Raw genomic sequence first — 17,426 nt, forward strand, 5'->3', positions numbered from 1 at the left:
CTCTACGTTCTACAGTCGCCGTGCTCATAGTTCAAATATTACCATCGGTATACATCACACAGTTGTACAACATTATAACAGTAAAGTTATATCTTATATAACATATATATATATATATGTACATGTATTTTTTTGTACACAAACTATAACGGCAACCAACAACGTACTTAATCGTTGCGTTCAACCTGATGATTATTATCGTTGAACTAGTTCAGTAGTTCACCACTTATGTCATTGCGGTTACTGGTTTGAGGCGTGATCGTCCGTGGTTCACATTTTTCTGGCTCGCGAACACTCGGAAGTGTTTTTTTTAAGTTAAATTAAATTTTTTTAAATAAAAAACAATAAATAAAATCATAAAAATGCCGAAAAGTAAGAAACAACAAAATGCTCTTCCAACTCAATTAGTAAAAATATTCAGGTAAATATAAAGTATAAGACATGGAAAATTTCCGAACATGTATTCCTCGTAAATATATTTTTAATTATTAATTATTAATAATTTTAATCATTATTGCAGTTATGTCGATGAAAATGAAAAGAAATTTGTGGAAACATTATCACAAGTAGTTTCAATTAAATCTGTATCAGCAGATCCAGATTTAAGAAATGAAGTTGTTAAGATGATGAAATGGGCTGACATAAAATTGCAAGCGCTAGGAGCGACTACTGAACTTTGTGACATAGGTGTACAGGTAAATTAGTTAATACGTTTTTAATTGGCCTGATTTACATTTTTTTCCCTTAATACATTTTAAGTAATTCATTTTTAGGAATTAAGTGGAAAAACTGTACCTCTACCTCCCGTCTTACTTGGCTCATTAGGTAATGATCCCAAAAAGAACACTATTTGTTTATATGGCCATTTAGATGTGCAACCAGCCGATATATCTGATGGATGGGATAGTGAACCATTTATCTTAACTGAAAGAAACAATAAATTGTATGGAAGAGGTTCTACCGATGATAAAGGTCCAGTTCTTGGATGGCTTCATGCTATTGAAGCATTCCAAAATACTGGGACTGACCTGCCTGTTAATCTTAAGGTTAGAATAATAATATTAACAACATATCTAATTTACAATAGAATAAACAGTTTGTTTGCTTTTAGTTTGTTTTTGAAGGAATGGAAGAATCTGGTAGTATAGGTTTAGACGAGTTACTTATTAAGAAGAAAAATACATTTTTTAATGATGTAGACTATGTTTGTATATCTGACAGTTATTGGTTGGGTACAGAAAAACCTTGTATAACTTATGGGCTTCGTGGTATGTGTTGTTTTGGTATAGAAATTGAAGGTTCAAGTAAAGATTTACATAGTGGCATGTATGGTGGAACTGTGTTAGTATATTAATAACTATTTACTATAATATTAACTATTTAACTATTTGATGTATTAATAAAACTGTTAATCACTTTAATTTTAGATATGAAGCTATGTCGGATTTAATTTATGTTCTCAACCAATTAGTTGATATAAAAGGAAATATTTTAATTCCTAATATTAATGAAGACGTTGAACCATTAAATGAAAAAGAAAAAGAATTATATGACAAAATAGAATTTGATGTTGATACATACATTAATGAGATTGGTGCGACTAAGCCATTGAAAGAAACAAAAGTTTGTGTTATTTTCTAAATAATACATATTGTGATAGATTTTAATAAATATTATCGTAGGAACAATTATTGATGAGTAATTGGAGGTATCCAAGTTTATCAATTCATGGAATTGAAGGAGCATTCTCAGGTCCAGGATTTAAAACTGTTATTCCTCGTAAAGTAATTGGAAAATTTTCTATCCGATTGGTACCAAATCAAGAGCCACAAAAAATTTCTGAAATAGTGAAAAGTTATATTCAGAGTGTTTGGGAAAAGCGTCAAAGTCCTAATAAATTAAAAGTAATTATTTAAAAAAAATTATATTAACTTTTAAAATAATTTTAAGTTATAATTTATTTAGCCACTCAACTAAACAAATTTAATTTTATGTGATTCTAAGTGTACATTGAAGCAGTTTATTTTTAATTTATTAAATTTATACTTATAGTATTGACTGATACAATTGTGAAAATGTATATTTTACTATTGGTTATACTGATTATAATGACTATTGGACTTATTAGGACTATTATTGACTATAGTCAATGATTGTACTAAACTTTTTTTTAACTATATTTTCATTAGTTTGAGATTTCATATTATTTTCTTTAAATTATTGTTTAGCTATTATCATTTGGAAAACTAAGTTTTATTAAATATTGTTATACACAAATTTGTTTTACATAGTTTATGTTAAATAATAGTATAATACTGTTTAAATATTGAAAATGTTTTATAAAAATGAACAATTTGACAATTATTAACAACTCAAGTTTTTATATTAACAGATAATAATTATTAGAAGACATCTAACAGTATTTTTAAATTATAAATGAGTATTATTAAAATGTTAATAATATGTAGTCATAATTTTAAATATAAATAATAATAAGACATAATAATTAGAAAGTTAGAAAAATATTTAAAAATAATAACCTATATGACTAATAAACATTAAATTTAAATAAAGTAATGCTTTTAGGACTATTTATTAAATGTTATTTTAAAGTATTTAAGGATGTTTTTAGTGACACTTATAGATTTAAAATATTATATGTTACACTACCAACTAGTCATTATACTAAAAATTATTTTTTTAACTTAAAATTATACAGGCCAATTTATTATAACTGCAAATTACCCAATTTATTTTCTTTTACTGCCTATTTTTGTATGGAATAAATATATAATATTTAATTTTAAAAATCTGCTTAATATTATATTATTATGTAAAAGTTATATGTTTCGATTAAAATTATTTATTAAATGTATTAATAATGATGCTATTAGTTATATACAAGGTTTTAATAATTTAGGAAACTGTTTCCTACATTTTGGTTGGGTTTTTTTTTTATATAAATTATATTTTTTAACTAACTTAAATTTTATTGTATATATTTTGTTTAAAAAAAAAAAAAATTATAATTATTTGTTTGTTGAGTTTTGGGTTTGTTTTATTACTGCTTTTGTGTTATAGGATAGGGTACATTCAAACTAAAAAATAGTATGTCTACTGATTTGATTTTATAGATTGTCACTGAAGGGGATGGTGGTAATCCTTGGATGACAGATCCATTTAATCCTCATTATTTAGCAGCTCATAAAGCTACACAGTGTGTATATAATATTGAACCAGATTACACTAGAGGTGGTGGATCAATCCCTGTCACACTGACTTTACAGGTATGTCACTCACAAATATTCTCTAGTTGTTGTAATTGTATATTTTGTAATTTATATTTACATTAATTATGACAATTATGTATTAGTATATTATTATAGGAATTGTATTTCATAATATTATTTTACTTAATTCACATAACCTTAGCATGAAAAACATATTTTAAAATTATGTGTTATAATAATATACTATGTTTATGATATTAAATTAATTTTAATGATTTAAAGGAAGTGACTGGTAAAAATGTTTTACTTTTGCCAATGGGGTCTGGAGATGATGGAGCTCATTCACAAAACGAAAAAATTGAATTGCGAAATTACATTGAAGGAGTAAGCATTAATTTTTATCACTTTATTAATTTAAATGTTGTATAAACTAAAATAATGAAAACTAATTTAGATATTAAATCATTGAAATTTGCTATATAAACAACAATAGTTATTAAGAATGTATTGTTTATCTTAAATAGAAAGAAAATCTGTATATCATATTTATTATTTATCTGTTTAATGTTGGATATATTTCAATATTCAAATGTTTTTTGTATATATTATTCTTTATTTTGTTTTATTAGTCTATACCTAAACTATAACATTTTTGGTACAAGAAAATATGATAATTAAATCATTTTTTTTTTCAGACTAAATTGATGGCTGCCTATCTTTATGAAGTATCCAAAATTAATGATGCCAATTAATAATTTGGTACTAAATATCAAATGTATTGTATTATTTTATTATCGACAATTATTTTGATGCTTCAATTTATAATACGTTATACTTAAAGTACAAGAATCATTTTTGCTCATATTTTATTAATGGTTCTACAAAATTTATACTATTAACAATAGTTTTCATGACAATTTTTAATTTTTATATACCAAAATGATTGTTTTGTGATACTCAATTTTATAATAACTTTTATTATTTATATATCAAACTTATAATTATAAACAGAAATTAATAAAAACATTTGGTTTTTAAACCAACTTGCTTATTTTATTTATGTATTATTATATGTTTATTTATAGTTTATGAATTTCCTTGTATTTGCCATACACTAATAAACAATTGATCTATAGAGTTTTATGAAAATATTTAACATTTTTACACTAACTGTGAAACAAGTTGACTTTTAATCAAAATGAAATACTTATTTTGAGACAAAAGTCACAATAAGAAATAAGTTTTATTGTAGATTCACGATTACTAACTTAGGTACAGTTTTTTTTTTTTAAAGTCGTATCTTTACTGAAGGTTGGATGATAGGAACTGCACAACTGATTGGCTTTACTGTTTTCGGCAACCCAGATACACCTTTTTAGTGCACACTTAGTCTTATTAGTACTTATTTTCAATTTATTCCTGATGTTTCATGATTATGATATTTTTAAATTACATTTCAATTGTAAAAGTATAATTGTAGTAGGGATGGTCATGAAATCCGAATATCTGAATTATCCGGATTTATGGATTTGCTTTCATGTGATTTTCAATTATTTATAATTTATGGTGAAATAAATTATTTTAAATTCTGAACGAAATAAGGAATGTATTGATTTTACAGCAATGTATGATTTTTTTAGTTTTTGTGTCTGTCATCACGTTTTGGAGTAGATATAAATAATAATGCTTTGATTTTTTACTTCAGCCCCTCTTTGAAAAGAAAAATTCATCTAGTTGGTATTTTGGGGAAAGTAAAAAATTTCCAGTAGTTTTCAAAAGAATTAGGAAAAACCCTAAAATGTAACGGGAAAACTTGAATTTTTACGCATAATCAGTTTTCGACAAAATGGATTTTTTTATTTTGCTGTAAGTTTTATGATTTACAGTATATTTATCATAATTTCAATGGTTATTTATAATTTGTTATTAGTTATCAAATATATTAAATTGTTGAGTTTATTTTATACCTATCTGTCCTATCTATATGACTTTTTCAATTGTTATAATATTACACCAAAGTTCGTATCATAATGATCGTTCGAAATGTATACGTTTCAAATAGGTACGTTTATCCAATTAACTAATTTTTACTGCATAACCTTCGAATGGTTAACTATATAAATATTATTATGTTAGATTGATTTACTAATACGTTTAGTACCATTTACTAGGTACTAAAAAGTTACTGCAATGTTTTAGTTATCACTACTACATTAAAGTCACCATGGTCTATAGCTATAAAAAGATATCTATAATAATATGGTATTATCAACTAATATTATAGCTGTCTTATGTATAACTATAAAATATAGTTGGAATTATTATAATATCAGCTCCATATTTTTTCCGGTGATATTAAAAAAGGTTATTTTAAAGATAAGTTAAATTTATACTACAACAATAGTCAATAATAATGTCATCAATATAATTATTTACACGGAATACGGAATTGTTCTCTTATTGTTAAATGAAAATTATTTTAATGTTGCATCAAATTATTAATGATTTTTACTATAATGCATTAATGCCTCCAAGAAAAATTTGGAAATTTTTTATGCGTGGTGAATCAAATAAAACTTCTATAGACAGGCACGTATACAGGGGGGGTTTGGGGTTCAACCCCTCCCCACAATTTTTTTTTGTATACGCTCCTGTCTATAGGTATTATATTCTATATGACATGATGTTATGAAAAATATGGTGTCTATGTCTATTTTGTAAACACATAATTGGTGGCATAAGCCCACTGCAAATGAAATTAAGGACAGCACGCTAAAGAATATACAGGGTAATGGTAAGCATGTTATTAATACTACATTGGTTATGCTTTAATTAATTATTATTTAATTTCAATTATTGAATTATTATTATTATATTATATTAAAAATAACAAAATATTTTTTCGTAGAGAAATTAATATTAACAAGAACAATAGTAATAACGAACAAACAGCTTCAACATCTTCAACTTTCATTTCTTCCCAGTCAACTTCCTCTTTGTCAACCGGCCTCCCTTTTAAACGTAAAAAGCACTACCATAAAATTAACAAAATAAATAAGATAAAAATCAATGTGAAATTATTACGCTAAGTATTTGTAAAATTATATCTATAATGTTTTGATATGTTACTATTTAGTACACTAAAAAATAAAGGCTTTCGTTCATTAATTTCAACAATTGAGCCACTATCACTGATCAATACTATTCCATTGCGAAAAAGTATTACTACCTAACGTATTAAGAAAATGTACATAGATGATTAATCGAATAATATAGAAGTATCGAAAACATTAAATATACCTCTTTAACGACATCTGATGATTGAATATCAATAGCAATTGATTCATAGGTATTTAACATTTACTACAAGTTATTTTGATGATAATTGGAAATTGTGTAGTATAGGTAACTTTCAATTGGAGAAATACAAGAACGCGGATGAAAATGTAAAAGACAGTATTAATATTATACTGTCATGAATGTTAGTCTTGGAATTTAAATGGTAAAAATGTAAAATAACGGGAATTAGTCATGATAATTCTGCAAATATTTCAAATGCTGTATAACTATTTTATGATTACGATCAAGACATTATTTACTCAAATCGTTGTGCTGCTCATACACTATAATTGGCTGAAAAAAATGTTTAGATTTAAGTACATATACCGTCCTTTATTAAAAACCGCCGGTCAACGATTGTGAAAGAGAAATAAGTATTATTAAAATGGCCAGCATACTCGATTCTAAATACAAAAATGTGTCATTTGAATCTTCCGAAAATATTAAAAATCGAATTAAAGAGATGGTAGTGATGGTACGTTTAAAAATGGTTTTGTTTAAAAAAAATTATCACAATAATTTTGCCGCCCGATAAGAACCCTTTTGGCTGGTCACACTGATTTGGCCGTGCTCGGCAGTCGGCAGTAAGTTACCATCTTTGGATAGACTTGGCAACAAGGGAAATGATAATCAAAATTGAAAATCATTGTTGACATTTATTCTATTATTTAAAGACTAGATAAATTTTAAATATCACGTAGTGTGATTAGTGTGAACTGTGAAGTGTAAACTGGAAAGTGAAAAGCTTAGAATAAGTTATTAAGAAAACATTTGTATAATACACCACTTTAGTATTCGGAGTATTTCATAAAAATGGTAAGTATAATAAAGTTATCAAAATTTTTTCATAAATAATACTTACGTATATATCTAACTGATTATCATTAATTATATATGTTCAATATAACCATTTGTATTGTTTAGGGTCAAAGTCATTCAGCTGGTGGTGGTGCTGGTGGTGAAAAGAAAGACGACAAAGATAAAAAGAAGAAGTATGAACCACCAATCCCAACAAGAGTGGGCAAGAAAAGGAAGCGTGCAAAGGGTCCAGACACTGCTACAAAACTACCACTAAGTATGTATTGTTTACCATTCAAAAATTAATTCATGTTAAATTAATTTTGATTACATTTGTAGTCACTCCACACACAAGATGTCGTTTAAAGTTGTTAAAATTGGAGCGTGTCAAGGATTATTTAATGATGGAAGAAGAGTTCATTCTAAACCAAGAAAGGCTAAAGCCTCAAGAAGAAAGGAATGAAGTAAATATTAATTTAAACACCTTTATTTGTTATGAAAACTACTTATTTATAGCTGTAATTATTTACTGTAGGTATATTTTTTGAAATATTATTTGTGTAGTAGTCATTATTTATCCAAGGTTTATTTTGGATAAACAACAATTGAGGTATCATCCTTTTTTTTTTTCAACAAACTATATTAAAATAAAATATTATAATTTGTTTTGTATTCTAGTAGTACTGTTGGTGAATGTATTTTTAGGAAAAGAATAATATACTAAATTAATATTTAAGTACTTAAATTTAAATCCGCCTTAAAAAATAAGGCTTAAATACAAGTTTTCTTAGTTTAATTTAGGTATACTAAATATTAAAATAATTTTTGTAGATTCTAGGTACATAAGTATATTTTATGACATTTAATAAGAATATACTTGTGACATGGTAGAATTATAATTGCCATTTATTACTCTATTCCCTTATTGAAACTTGTATGTTTTTAACAGGAAGAACGTTCAAGAGTAGATGATCTACGTGGAAGCCCAATGTCTGTTGGTACATTGGAAGAAATTATTGATGATAATCATGCAATAGTTTCAACATCTGTTGGAAGTGAACATTATGTTAGCATTTTATCATTTGTTGATAAAGATCAATTGGAACCCGGATGCTCAGTACTACTTAACCACAAAGTAAGTAAATTAAAATTATTAAGTAATTTTATATTTTATTATGTATTTTAATTACAGGTCCATGCAGTTGTTGGAGTACTATCTGATGATACAGACCCTATGGTAACTGTAATGAAATTAGAAAAGGCACCTCAAGAAACTTATGGTGATATTGGTGGTTTAGATCAACAGATCCAAGAAATTAAAGAATCTGTTGAACTTCCTTTAACCCATCCTGAATATTATGAAGAAATGGGTATTAAACCACCTAAGGGAGTTATTCTGTATGGGCCTCCGGGAACAGGTAAAACTCTTTTGGTTAAAGCTGTTGCCAATCAGACCTCTGCCACATTCTTACGGGTTGTTGGATCTGAACTCATCCAGAAGTATTTGGTAAGTTGTACATAAATTTACTTATATAGTCTTATGGCAACATGTATACAAATTAATTGATTTTGAATTATAATAACCTTTTAGGGAGATGGTCCTAAATTGGTAAGAGAATTGTTCCGTGTAGCTGAAGAACATGCACCATCTATAGTATTCATTGATGAAATAGATGCTGTAGGCACTAAACGTTATGACTCAAATTCTGGAGGTGAACGTGAAATTCAACGTACTATGTTGGAACTTCTTAATCAATTAGATGGGTTTGATTCTAGAGGAGATGTTAAGGTAAAGAATTGTTTTTTACTTATTAGAGGACATCACAACACTAAGTTTTTTTTTTAATTTTAAGTTTATTGGTGTATTATTGTATTCAACACAATGAAAAACGTTGTGGTATAAATCTAAAGTTGAAAAAATGATTATTCAACGAGATAATGAGAGTTGATGAATAGCCGACAACCAATTAGTCGCCTATGTTTTACGTGTAAAAGTAGTTTGATTTACACAGTAATGCTAATAACTTAAAATAATATTTCAGAATACTTTTTTTCAAAATCCTGAGTATATTTATGTGCTTAAGACGATGGTATGATTTAAAATTTAATATATCTTGTTCCATACATATTATGAATTATAATTTAGTAAAATTATTGAGTTTGCAACTCGTATTGCCGTGCAAACCAAATTTTATAAAATTGACTATAATAGTTTTATTTACTTTAAAAAAATTAAAAGGTTTATCAAAATTATAATCACACCAGTGTCATAAACACAAAAAAAAACACTTAAGCTTACATAAAAATAAATTTAAAAATATTATATTTAACGATTAAAATTGTTGTTAATCTAGACACTTTTGCACGTAATACATACGCCCTGTTCCGACTTCGGCTCTATAACGTCACATGCATATTATCAAATACCTGTATCTCATTGAATAATTAGTGTTTAAGTGCTAGAACTACACCATATTTCTTAAATAATGACATACTTTAAATCTAAGCAAACTTGTTTTTAGTGTTGTGATTTCTTTATGAACTTGTATTTTTTGTTTAAGGTGGTTATGGCTACAAATCGTATTGAAACTTTAGATCCAGCCTTGATTCGTCCCGGTCGTATTGATCGTAAGATTGAATTCCCTTTGCCAGATGAAAAAACAAAACGTCGTATATTTAATATACACACGTCTAGAATGACGTTGGCTGAAGGCGTTAATCTCCAAGAGCTCATTATGGCCAAGGATGATCTTTCTGGTGCTGATATCAAAGTAACTATATGTTTATTCATCATTTTAATTATTGGTGTTAGCATGATATCAAATACTTTTTGAAATAATATGCAATACAATGTCATACAAATGCATAATAGGAGTTAGGAAGACTGATCTATATCTATGACCCTGATTATATTTATTTCTTCTAATCATACCTGTATCTTCTTTTGTGTTAACAATAACCTATAATATTAATTTTAATCTATAACACTTGTTATATATCATATCTAATTATTCAATATTATTATATTCTTATATAAATACATAATGTGTATTATTTAAACACTATTTACTATTTATTTACTCACATAAACCTTTGGGTGTTAATTTATAAAATAAGACATAAGTAAATAAAAACGTGTATAAAACAAGTCATTTATCACTTATAATTTTATTGTTAACAATAAGTATGTACTCTGTAGAGTGCAGATTGGTTATAGAATATAAGCCCTGGTGGGTGGTTAAACAATGTTTTTCCAAGTTGTGGTCATTATGTAACAAATTACATAATTAATATTTATTTATTTAATAACAGCGTTTTTATTCTCATTTGATAAACAGTATAAACAATTTTTAGAGTTGTATTTATAGTATATTATGAATAATAAGTTTTTAATACAAGGTGATTCTTTTATCATGAACTCCACTCCTTATTTCAAAAATTATTAACATTTTTCATAATATTAAAAAATAAATTATATTTTTTATCATTATAATTTTAAGTTATTTATTTTTTGTTTTTTTTTATACATTTTTAATTTTATATACTATTCACCCTATATTAATCAATTATAATTAATCCCATTATTTTGAATTTTAGGCTATTTGTACTGAAGCTGGTTTAATGGCTCTTCGTGAACGTCGTATGAAAGTAACCAATGAAGATTTCAAGAAGTCTAAAGAGAGTGTCTTATACCGTAAGAAAGAAGGCACGCCTGAAGGATTATATCTTTAATACTATTTATATTGAAGGATTTTATTTGTTATACTGAAAATATTATAAGATTATATTTGTAACATTGAAAATATTTTTTTTTTTTATGTCTATAAGACTTAAAATCAAACCTTACTTCATTACCTAATTATATTAATACATATTTTCGTGTTTTCTAAATTTTTCAAAAGATATTAAAATAATAAATGCAAAATTAATACTACATGTTAATTTTTTACATCATACTATTATAGGTCCACATTCCAACATAAATTGTTAATAAACATACTAATTAGTAAACAGCAGTCTATTTTAATAATTATTTACTAATATGAGATGTGTATTAAATAGAATAATAATAATTGCGTTTAAAACGTGTCAGCATAATATTTGTTTTTTTTCTGATCCATACCTTAAATACATAGAAAACATTTACATAAAAACGTTTTTGATGATTTTAGAGTAATCTAAGATTAAAATTACCTATTATAAAAGTTATAGATGATATTTTTTAGGATAATCTTTTCATGATTCAAGGCTACGGTATAAGACATCTTAAATATCTTAAATCAAATTCAAGGCTTACTCGAAATTTGAAATTCATAAACAGTTACATAAAAAAATACAGTTGTTGAAAAATGATAAGTGTTAACCTAAATCTCTGAATTGTAAAATAATAGTTGAAACACAGGTGGGTTTATTCAAGTTAAAAATACAATTCAAAATAGGTACTTATGTTTTATAGTATTTTTCTCATTGAAATTAGTATTTCTCGAAGTTTTACACTTTTACCTTAATGTTTATATTATTTAAACATAAGTATTATTAACTATTATGTTACCTTCCCCCATTTACGTCATCAATGTTATAATATTGTCATCGCTGTAATGAGAAGTGTGTACGATAGGCAACTACAGCCTCCGTTATTAGAGGGCCTCGGATCTTTATGAACCTTAGGTTTTTTTTTAGAGTACTACACTACTACTTTCATCATATAAAATAAATATAAGAAACATGTAATATTTCAAAAAAATAAAATAATTAATCCTTATCATAGTAAATTGTAAAACAATAAGTACAAGAGATCTGTAGATGAAATATATTCGATTTTCTATGAAAATGAATATCTAATTATGTACATATAATATATATATATATTTAAATTTCACATCGGGTCTTCAATAGTCTTAATTCGTATTCGCACTTAAACAGTTTTAGCTAATTATATAAACATGTTAAATAATAAAAACGACAACGACTTTAAATAAAATTATATCCACTTTCTATTGATAACAATTTGACACTTCGCCGTACTAAATACCAATGCAGAGAGTTCATAATCAGTGTAGTGCGGTTAAAAATCGAGTCGGTAGATGAACGAACAAACAATGCAAATTCATCATTATAAGTGAGAATTTAAATATAATAATTAATATGGATGGACAAGATCAAAGATCTTAAGACGTACGGTGACAGAGCGACGAACACTATCGGGACGTCCAACATCATTAATGGGCGTTGAAGAAGTGGGGACTAGAGACGTATAAGACGTACGGGTATGGTTTAATTGGAGATAAGTATCGTTCAAGTGATATGAGCCCGTCAGGGCCTACAAAAATTGCCTACGCGGACAGTGTTTCATGTCCACATGGCGGGGTATTGGTTAAAGTTTTCAACTAGCAATAATCGCACCTCGGATGAACCTCATTGGTTACGATATCGCCACTGCGCAAAGCTGACGATTCCTTCGGTTCGAGACCTTTTTATGCGGTTCCGTAGCCGTAACCGACGTGTAGACGTTCAGTAAGCACTGTTCACAGTGACCGTGTTTTTAAGCGTCTAGTCATCGTCCGAGCAGTTCGCGTAGCCGACCTCGACTTTTGGACAAAAACCCTTCGAGATGGGGGCCGGTGAAAGCTCGATGCGGGCATACTAATACCGTTTCGCGAGAAGCTGGTGGACGATCGAAATGCGGTTGTGCGTTTAGCGCGCTCTAGTGTCTAAAAATGGCAACGCCGCGATGAACGTTTTCGATGTTGGCGTCGGCTCTCCAGACGATCCAAAACCAAGACCGTCGATTACAACACACGTCTATACTATGTTGTACAACTATTTTAGGATTTAAGACGTTTAAGCGTTGCTTATACTGCAACAGTGAGTATCTCAGTTATTGTTGTTTTTCGAGATAATCAAAATATACGTCATGTTGATACAAGGTTTAGATCATGAACATTATTATTCTGTGATTAGGAGTGACGGACACTGATCACAGCCGACGACCGAAAAAACACGGTCTCGAATTTGATTTGTAGCTTCTACCAGAGCGCGCTACAGAGTATTAGACACTAGACATACTCATTTTACACAAGTGCATAGGACATTTCGTGGTTTTAGTTAATATTAGATATATCTAAAACTCTTTTATAATTAATTATTAATAAACGTTAGTTACAGCACATGATTTTATCAAAATAAATGTTTGAATTTTTTTTAATTTGTCTCGTTAAATCTACCATGAAATTGTTTTGTACCGTCAGGGATCAGGTCTATTAACAAGGTAATGGGAATTCGCAACATAACATTGTAAATTTATACAATTTAATAAATTAAATGTGTTATACTTATACTTCTATAGAATTAGGTTCATTATGATTTTATCTAAATTGTATTGTGACACACTTGCGATTAATGTTTTGTTTACACTTACGACTTACACAGTTACACTATATAAATGTATACCAGGTATCTCGTACTTGTAAATTGTAATATAATAATAATGTTATATATATAATATATAATAAAATATGTTACACATATTACTGGATCTAAAGTTTTAGCACAATGGTAATTCTAAGATCAGATCAAAATTTGAGGTCAGTTATAGATTTTGTGTGAAAAACATTTTGCTGAAACCAGTTTAATAAAATATTTTGAAACTGAAATAGCTGATGATTCAATCTAAAAAATTTAAAGGGATACAATTAATAAAATAATAAATAATATTATTATAGAGTAAAATTAAATATTAGAAGCAATTAAATTTAAGTTCCTAATCTTTTAGATACACTTATTATTTCAAATAATCAATAATATACGTACAATATACAATAACAATTGTATGATAATACCTTTTTAATATGTACATTTTTATTGTTTTTATTAAAACTAACCTGCACTTTAAATTATATTTGATTTCGTTTTATAATTTAAGATAAAATTAGACAGTGGCGTAGCAATGGTATGGCGAAGTGTGCCTATGCGAGGGGCGTATATTGTAAATGAGAGAAAAATAATTCTGCTTTGAAAGTAATATTTTTATTTTATCTTCCAAACGGCATTTTATTAATTTACATTTTGAAATGTGTATGATTTAACAATTTATACACATAATTACGTGTGAATTTAACGATGAAATGATGAAAAAAGCATAAGGAAAATTTAATTGATCGGTAAAAAGGCGTTTTTTGCTAAAATTTCCATGGCATGCTAACGGATCTTCCTACACCAACTGATCACAAAACACCACAAAAATTCTTATGCTTCTAAAATGTTACAAGAGTATGACTAGTGTTTGGCAGCGTACTCTGACGGATGAACTTTTATCTGTATCGATGTCATTACTCCAATGTTCATGGTTTAAACATAGAATAAAGGAAATCTAGATTTTCATTTATTCTGTGTATTAGATGGATGGTGTTATCATTTTATTGATTTACAGTGTAACCACGAGACTGACAAAAAAGTTATAGAAAAAAATCCTTAAAAGCACTTGTATAATCAATATTATTAATCTCATTTTGTTACATTTTGAGATACGCTTCGTACTGTACAGTATATTTGTAATAATTAGTGTTTTGTTTCTGCCGTTTTACTATTGTGTTTCCAAATCGTGTATTCGCGTACGAACTCGAACAAAATCGTTGTAGCATATTTTTACGACTTTTTTTGGTGTTCATTGACAATAAAACATGACGACTGCTGCCCGACCGACGTTTGAACCAGCCCGTGGTGGACAGGGCCGTGGAGAAAACGATCTTAGTGCCTTGTCTGTGCAGTATTCCAGCAGGGATTTACCGTCGCATACAAAATTAAAATACAGGTATTTCGCGTTTAGCGTTCAACCGTTAGTAACTATAATGAAGCAACCCTTTATAATGTGTAATATTGTTGTTTTGTGTAGAGAACCGGGACAGGGCACAACTGAAGAACTTCAGAAACAAGATTTTGCCAAAGTACTCGAAGAAAAAGAAAAAAGTGTTGCTACTAAAGCGATAGGAGGTGAACCTCCAGTGTAAGTGCAACATTTAAGATATAACTAATGTTTAAACTTCTATCGACTAAATTGATTTTATTTCAGGAAGAAAATACGTCCTGAACATGTTCCAATTGCAACATTGGATGTTGACGATCCGTTAGATTTGGATGCTTCAGATGATGATGATAGTGAAGATGATGCTGAAGAACTAATGTTAGAATTACAAAAAATTAAAAAAGAAAGAATGGCTGAAGAAGCTCGTATGGTAACATGTCTTAGTATATTAGTATTTAATATTTATTTTGAATGTTTTAATAGTAAAAAAAAAAATTAATTTGAATAACTCTTTGAATCTACTAGAACGATTTCTTATAAATAAAATATTCATTATTTTAAAGACAAAAATATATATTTTTAGATCATTAGTGTTTATGTTGGTTATTGATTTAAAAGTTTTACATTTCCACTTTAAAAATAAAACTGATTGGTAATTTTAAGAACAAAATCATTCTAATATATAACTATGAGGATATTATGGTGGCAAACCCATGAACAGAATAATTATTGAATACTATTAATACTTCATTAAAATTTTATTATAAATATGTAAATAATTAAGTTTCACTATATCAATAAACCATATTATTATGCAATATTGACATATTGTTTTAAAAATAAATAATAGATTGTTAAGTTTAATTAGTAAGTGTACGTAAGCAATAAGTATACCAATATGAATGCAAAATTTTACAAGTTACAAAATGTTCAATAGGTTCTAGTTTAAAACATTGCATAATAAATGCTTTTTTATTATTAATTAACACATATATAAATAATTCTTTCTTTCTTACATTATTACTACATTTAGTAACAGATTCATCACCCGGGTGGTTAGTAGTCTATGGAATTAATATAAGAATTGAGGGACTCTTTTGGGCAATACTTTTAGTAAATAGAGTTTAGTTTTCTTATTTTAGACTTAATATTACAATCTAAAAAGTCTGTTGAATTGCCCTTTCCCTTTATTATATTATTTTTTAAAACTATACAATGTGATAAAAATAATAGTAATGAAAATTAAATAGTTCTAAACTAAGCAATATGGTAAAATAATAAAATATTATATTTTTTTTTCATTTTTTTTAATAGGAAGCAGATAAACGTGAAGCTGAGGAACAGATTAGAATCCAGAATATTCTTCAAGGAAATCCGTTACTAACCTATGGAGGAGGATCAGCAGTACCCAAAGTTAACCAAAAAGTCAAGAGACGTTGGAATGACGATGTGGTATTTAAAAATTGTGCTCGCACAGAACCAGAAAAGAACACTACATTTATAAATGATTGCATTCGTTCTGATTTTCATAGAAAGTTTATGGATAAATATATAAAATAATTCTGATAATGTTTTTTAATTGGTATTAAATAAAAATTTAGGTTAATTATAATATACAAATACGTTTTTTGTTAAAATAAAATTATAATATGTACAATAATTAATTGGTTATTTTAAGTCATAATTATTTCAATTATACTTTTATATACAATTTTGAGGAAGCATTTTAATTAGCTAAAATTTTTAGAGTGATTGTAAATGATTTTATTTTATAAGTTGTTTGTACCTAATTTAAATTATTTCATATTTTCTAAACATTATTTAATTATTTAAAATTCATTACCATTTTTTTTCACAGTACTGTAATCTGCATATTTAAGAGAACTCCATACCTGCTTATGTTGTTTTTCAACACATAGCTTAGTAAATTGGAGTCGGGTGATATTAATTTTGTTTTTATCTACTTTAAATCAAACCTAAAGTTAGAATATTTATAATTTCTTGTTGGTTTTTCACAATATTGAAGTATAAAAATACTCATATCTCGCATAAAAATAAAAATATTGTGAAAAACCAATTAGAGATCAATAGATCATGAATAATGTTTATTAACATATTATTTTGTCTTATGTTTAATCATAGGTAAATTCACTATTAAAGTAAATAATAAATAACTTGATACAATTTGCTGTGCTGTATGTTTATAAGACTGCAGGGACAACACTGATCAGTAGTGTTTTTATAATTTAAATGCTGTG

General features: G+C 27.1%; 3 protein-coding genes and 1 non-coding gene across 4 annotated transcripts; 3 read left to right on the forward strand and 1 right to left on the reverse strand.

Moving 5' to 3' along the window:
- Positions 1-110: 110 nt before the first annotated feature.
- LOC113553511 (cytosolic non-specific dipeptidase-like) lies at positions 111-4,269 on the forward strand. The gene is made up of 9 exons (XM_026956877.1): positions 111-421; positions 521-695; positions 774-1,046; positions 1,112-1,341; positions 1,428-1,623; positions 1,683-1,904; positions 3,135-3,287; positions 3,513-3,614; positions 3,926-4,269. Exons 1-9 carry the CDS (start codon positions 363-365, stop codon positions 3,980-3,982), a joined length of 1,467 nt encoding a protein of 488 aa, XP_026812678.1. The 5' UTR covers positions 111-362; the 3' UTR covers positions 3,983-4,269.
- Positions 4,270-7,223: 2,954 nt separating this feature from the next.
- Positions 7,224-11,301, forward strand: LOC113555074 (26S proteasome regulatory subunit 4). The gene is made up of 8 exons (XM_026959393.1): positions 7,224-7,385; positions 7,494-7,644; positions 7,707-7,831; positions 8,317-8,502; positions 8,560-8,874; positions 8,959-9,156; positions 9,929-10,138; positions 10,965-11,301. The coding sequence occupies exons 1-8, from the start codon at positions 7,383-7,385 to the stop codon at positions 11,097-11,099; spliced, it is 1,323 nt and encodes a 440-aa protein (XP_026815194.1). The 5' UTR covers positions 7,224-7,382; the 3' UTR covers positions 11,100-11,301.
- A 1,374-nt stretch (positions 11,302-12,675) lies between these two features.
- On the reverse strand, positions 12,676-12,815 carry LOC113555334. The gene has a single exon (XR_003405358.1). It is a non-coding gene; the product is annotated as a U4 spliceosomal RNA (small nuclear RNA).
- A 2,064-nt stretch (positions 12,816-14,879) lies between these two features.
- LOC113553260 (protein CWC15 homolog) lies at positions 14,880-16,828 on the forward strand. The gene is made up of 4 exons (XM_026956490.1): positions 14,880-15,177; positions 15,259-15,369; positions 15,436-15,598; positions 16,483-16,828. Exons 1-4 carry the CDS (start codon positions 15,047-15,049, stop codon positions 16,726-16,728), a joined length of 651 nt encoding a protein of 216 aa, XP_026812291.1. The 5' UTR covers positions 14,880-15,046; the 3' UTR covers positions 16,729-16,828.
- Positions 16,829-17,426: the final 598 nt, after the last annotated feature.

The sequence above is a fragment of the Rhopalosiphum maidis genome, chromosome 2 (genome assembly GCF_003676215.2).
Source record: "Rhopalosiphum maidis isolate BTI-1 chromosome 2, ASM367621v3, whole genome shotgun sequence".
Classification (NCBI taxonomy): domain Eukaryota; kingdom Metazoa; phylum Arthropoda; class Insecta; order Hemiptera; family Aphididae; genus Rhopalosiphum; species Rhopalosiphum maidis.

What these genes read in the sequence shown, in the direction of transcription:
- LOC113553511 (XM_026956877.1), top strand. Translation starts at nt 363, where the DNA reads ATGCCGAAAAGTAAGAAACAACAAAATGCTCTTCCAACTCAATTAGTA. An exon ending in TTTGTGACATAGGTGTACAG is followed by an intron (nt 696 to 773) that starts GTAAATTAGTTA and finishes ATTCATTTTTAG; the next exon opens with GAATTAAGTGGAAAAACTGT. An exon ending in GGCATGTATGGTGGAACTGT is followed by an intron (nt 1,342 to 1,427) that starts GTTAGTATATTA and finishes CTTTAATTTTAG; the next exon opens with ATATGAAGCTATGTCGGATT.
- LOC113555074 (XM_026959393.1), top strand. An exon ending in AACTCATCCAGAAGTATTTG is followed by an intron (nt 8,875 to 8,958) that starts GTAAGTTGTACA and finishes ATAACCTTTTAG; the next exon opens with GGAGATGGTCCTAAATTGGT. An exon ending in TTTCTGGTGCTGATATCAAA is followed by an intron (nt 10,139 to 10,964) that starts GTAACTATATGT and finishes TTTGAATTTTAG; the next exon opens with GCTATTTGTACTGAAGCTGG.
- LOC113553260 (XM_026956490.1), top strand. Translation starts at nt 15,047, where the DNA reads ATGACGACTGCTGCCCGACCGACGTTTGAACCAGCCCGTGGTGGACAG. An exon ending in CATACAAAATTAAAATACAG is followed by an intron (nt 15,178 to 15,258) that starts GTATTTCGCGTT and finishes TGTTTTGTGTAG; the next exon opens with AGAACCGGGACAGGGCACAA. An exon ending in TGGCTGAAGAAGCTCGTATG is followed by an intron (nt 15,599 to 16,482) that starts GTAACATGTCTT and finishes TTTTTTTAATAG; the next exon opens with GAAGCAGATAAACGTGAAGC.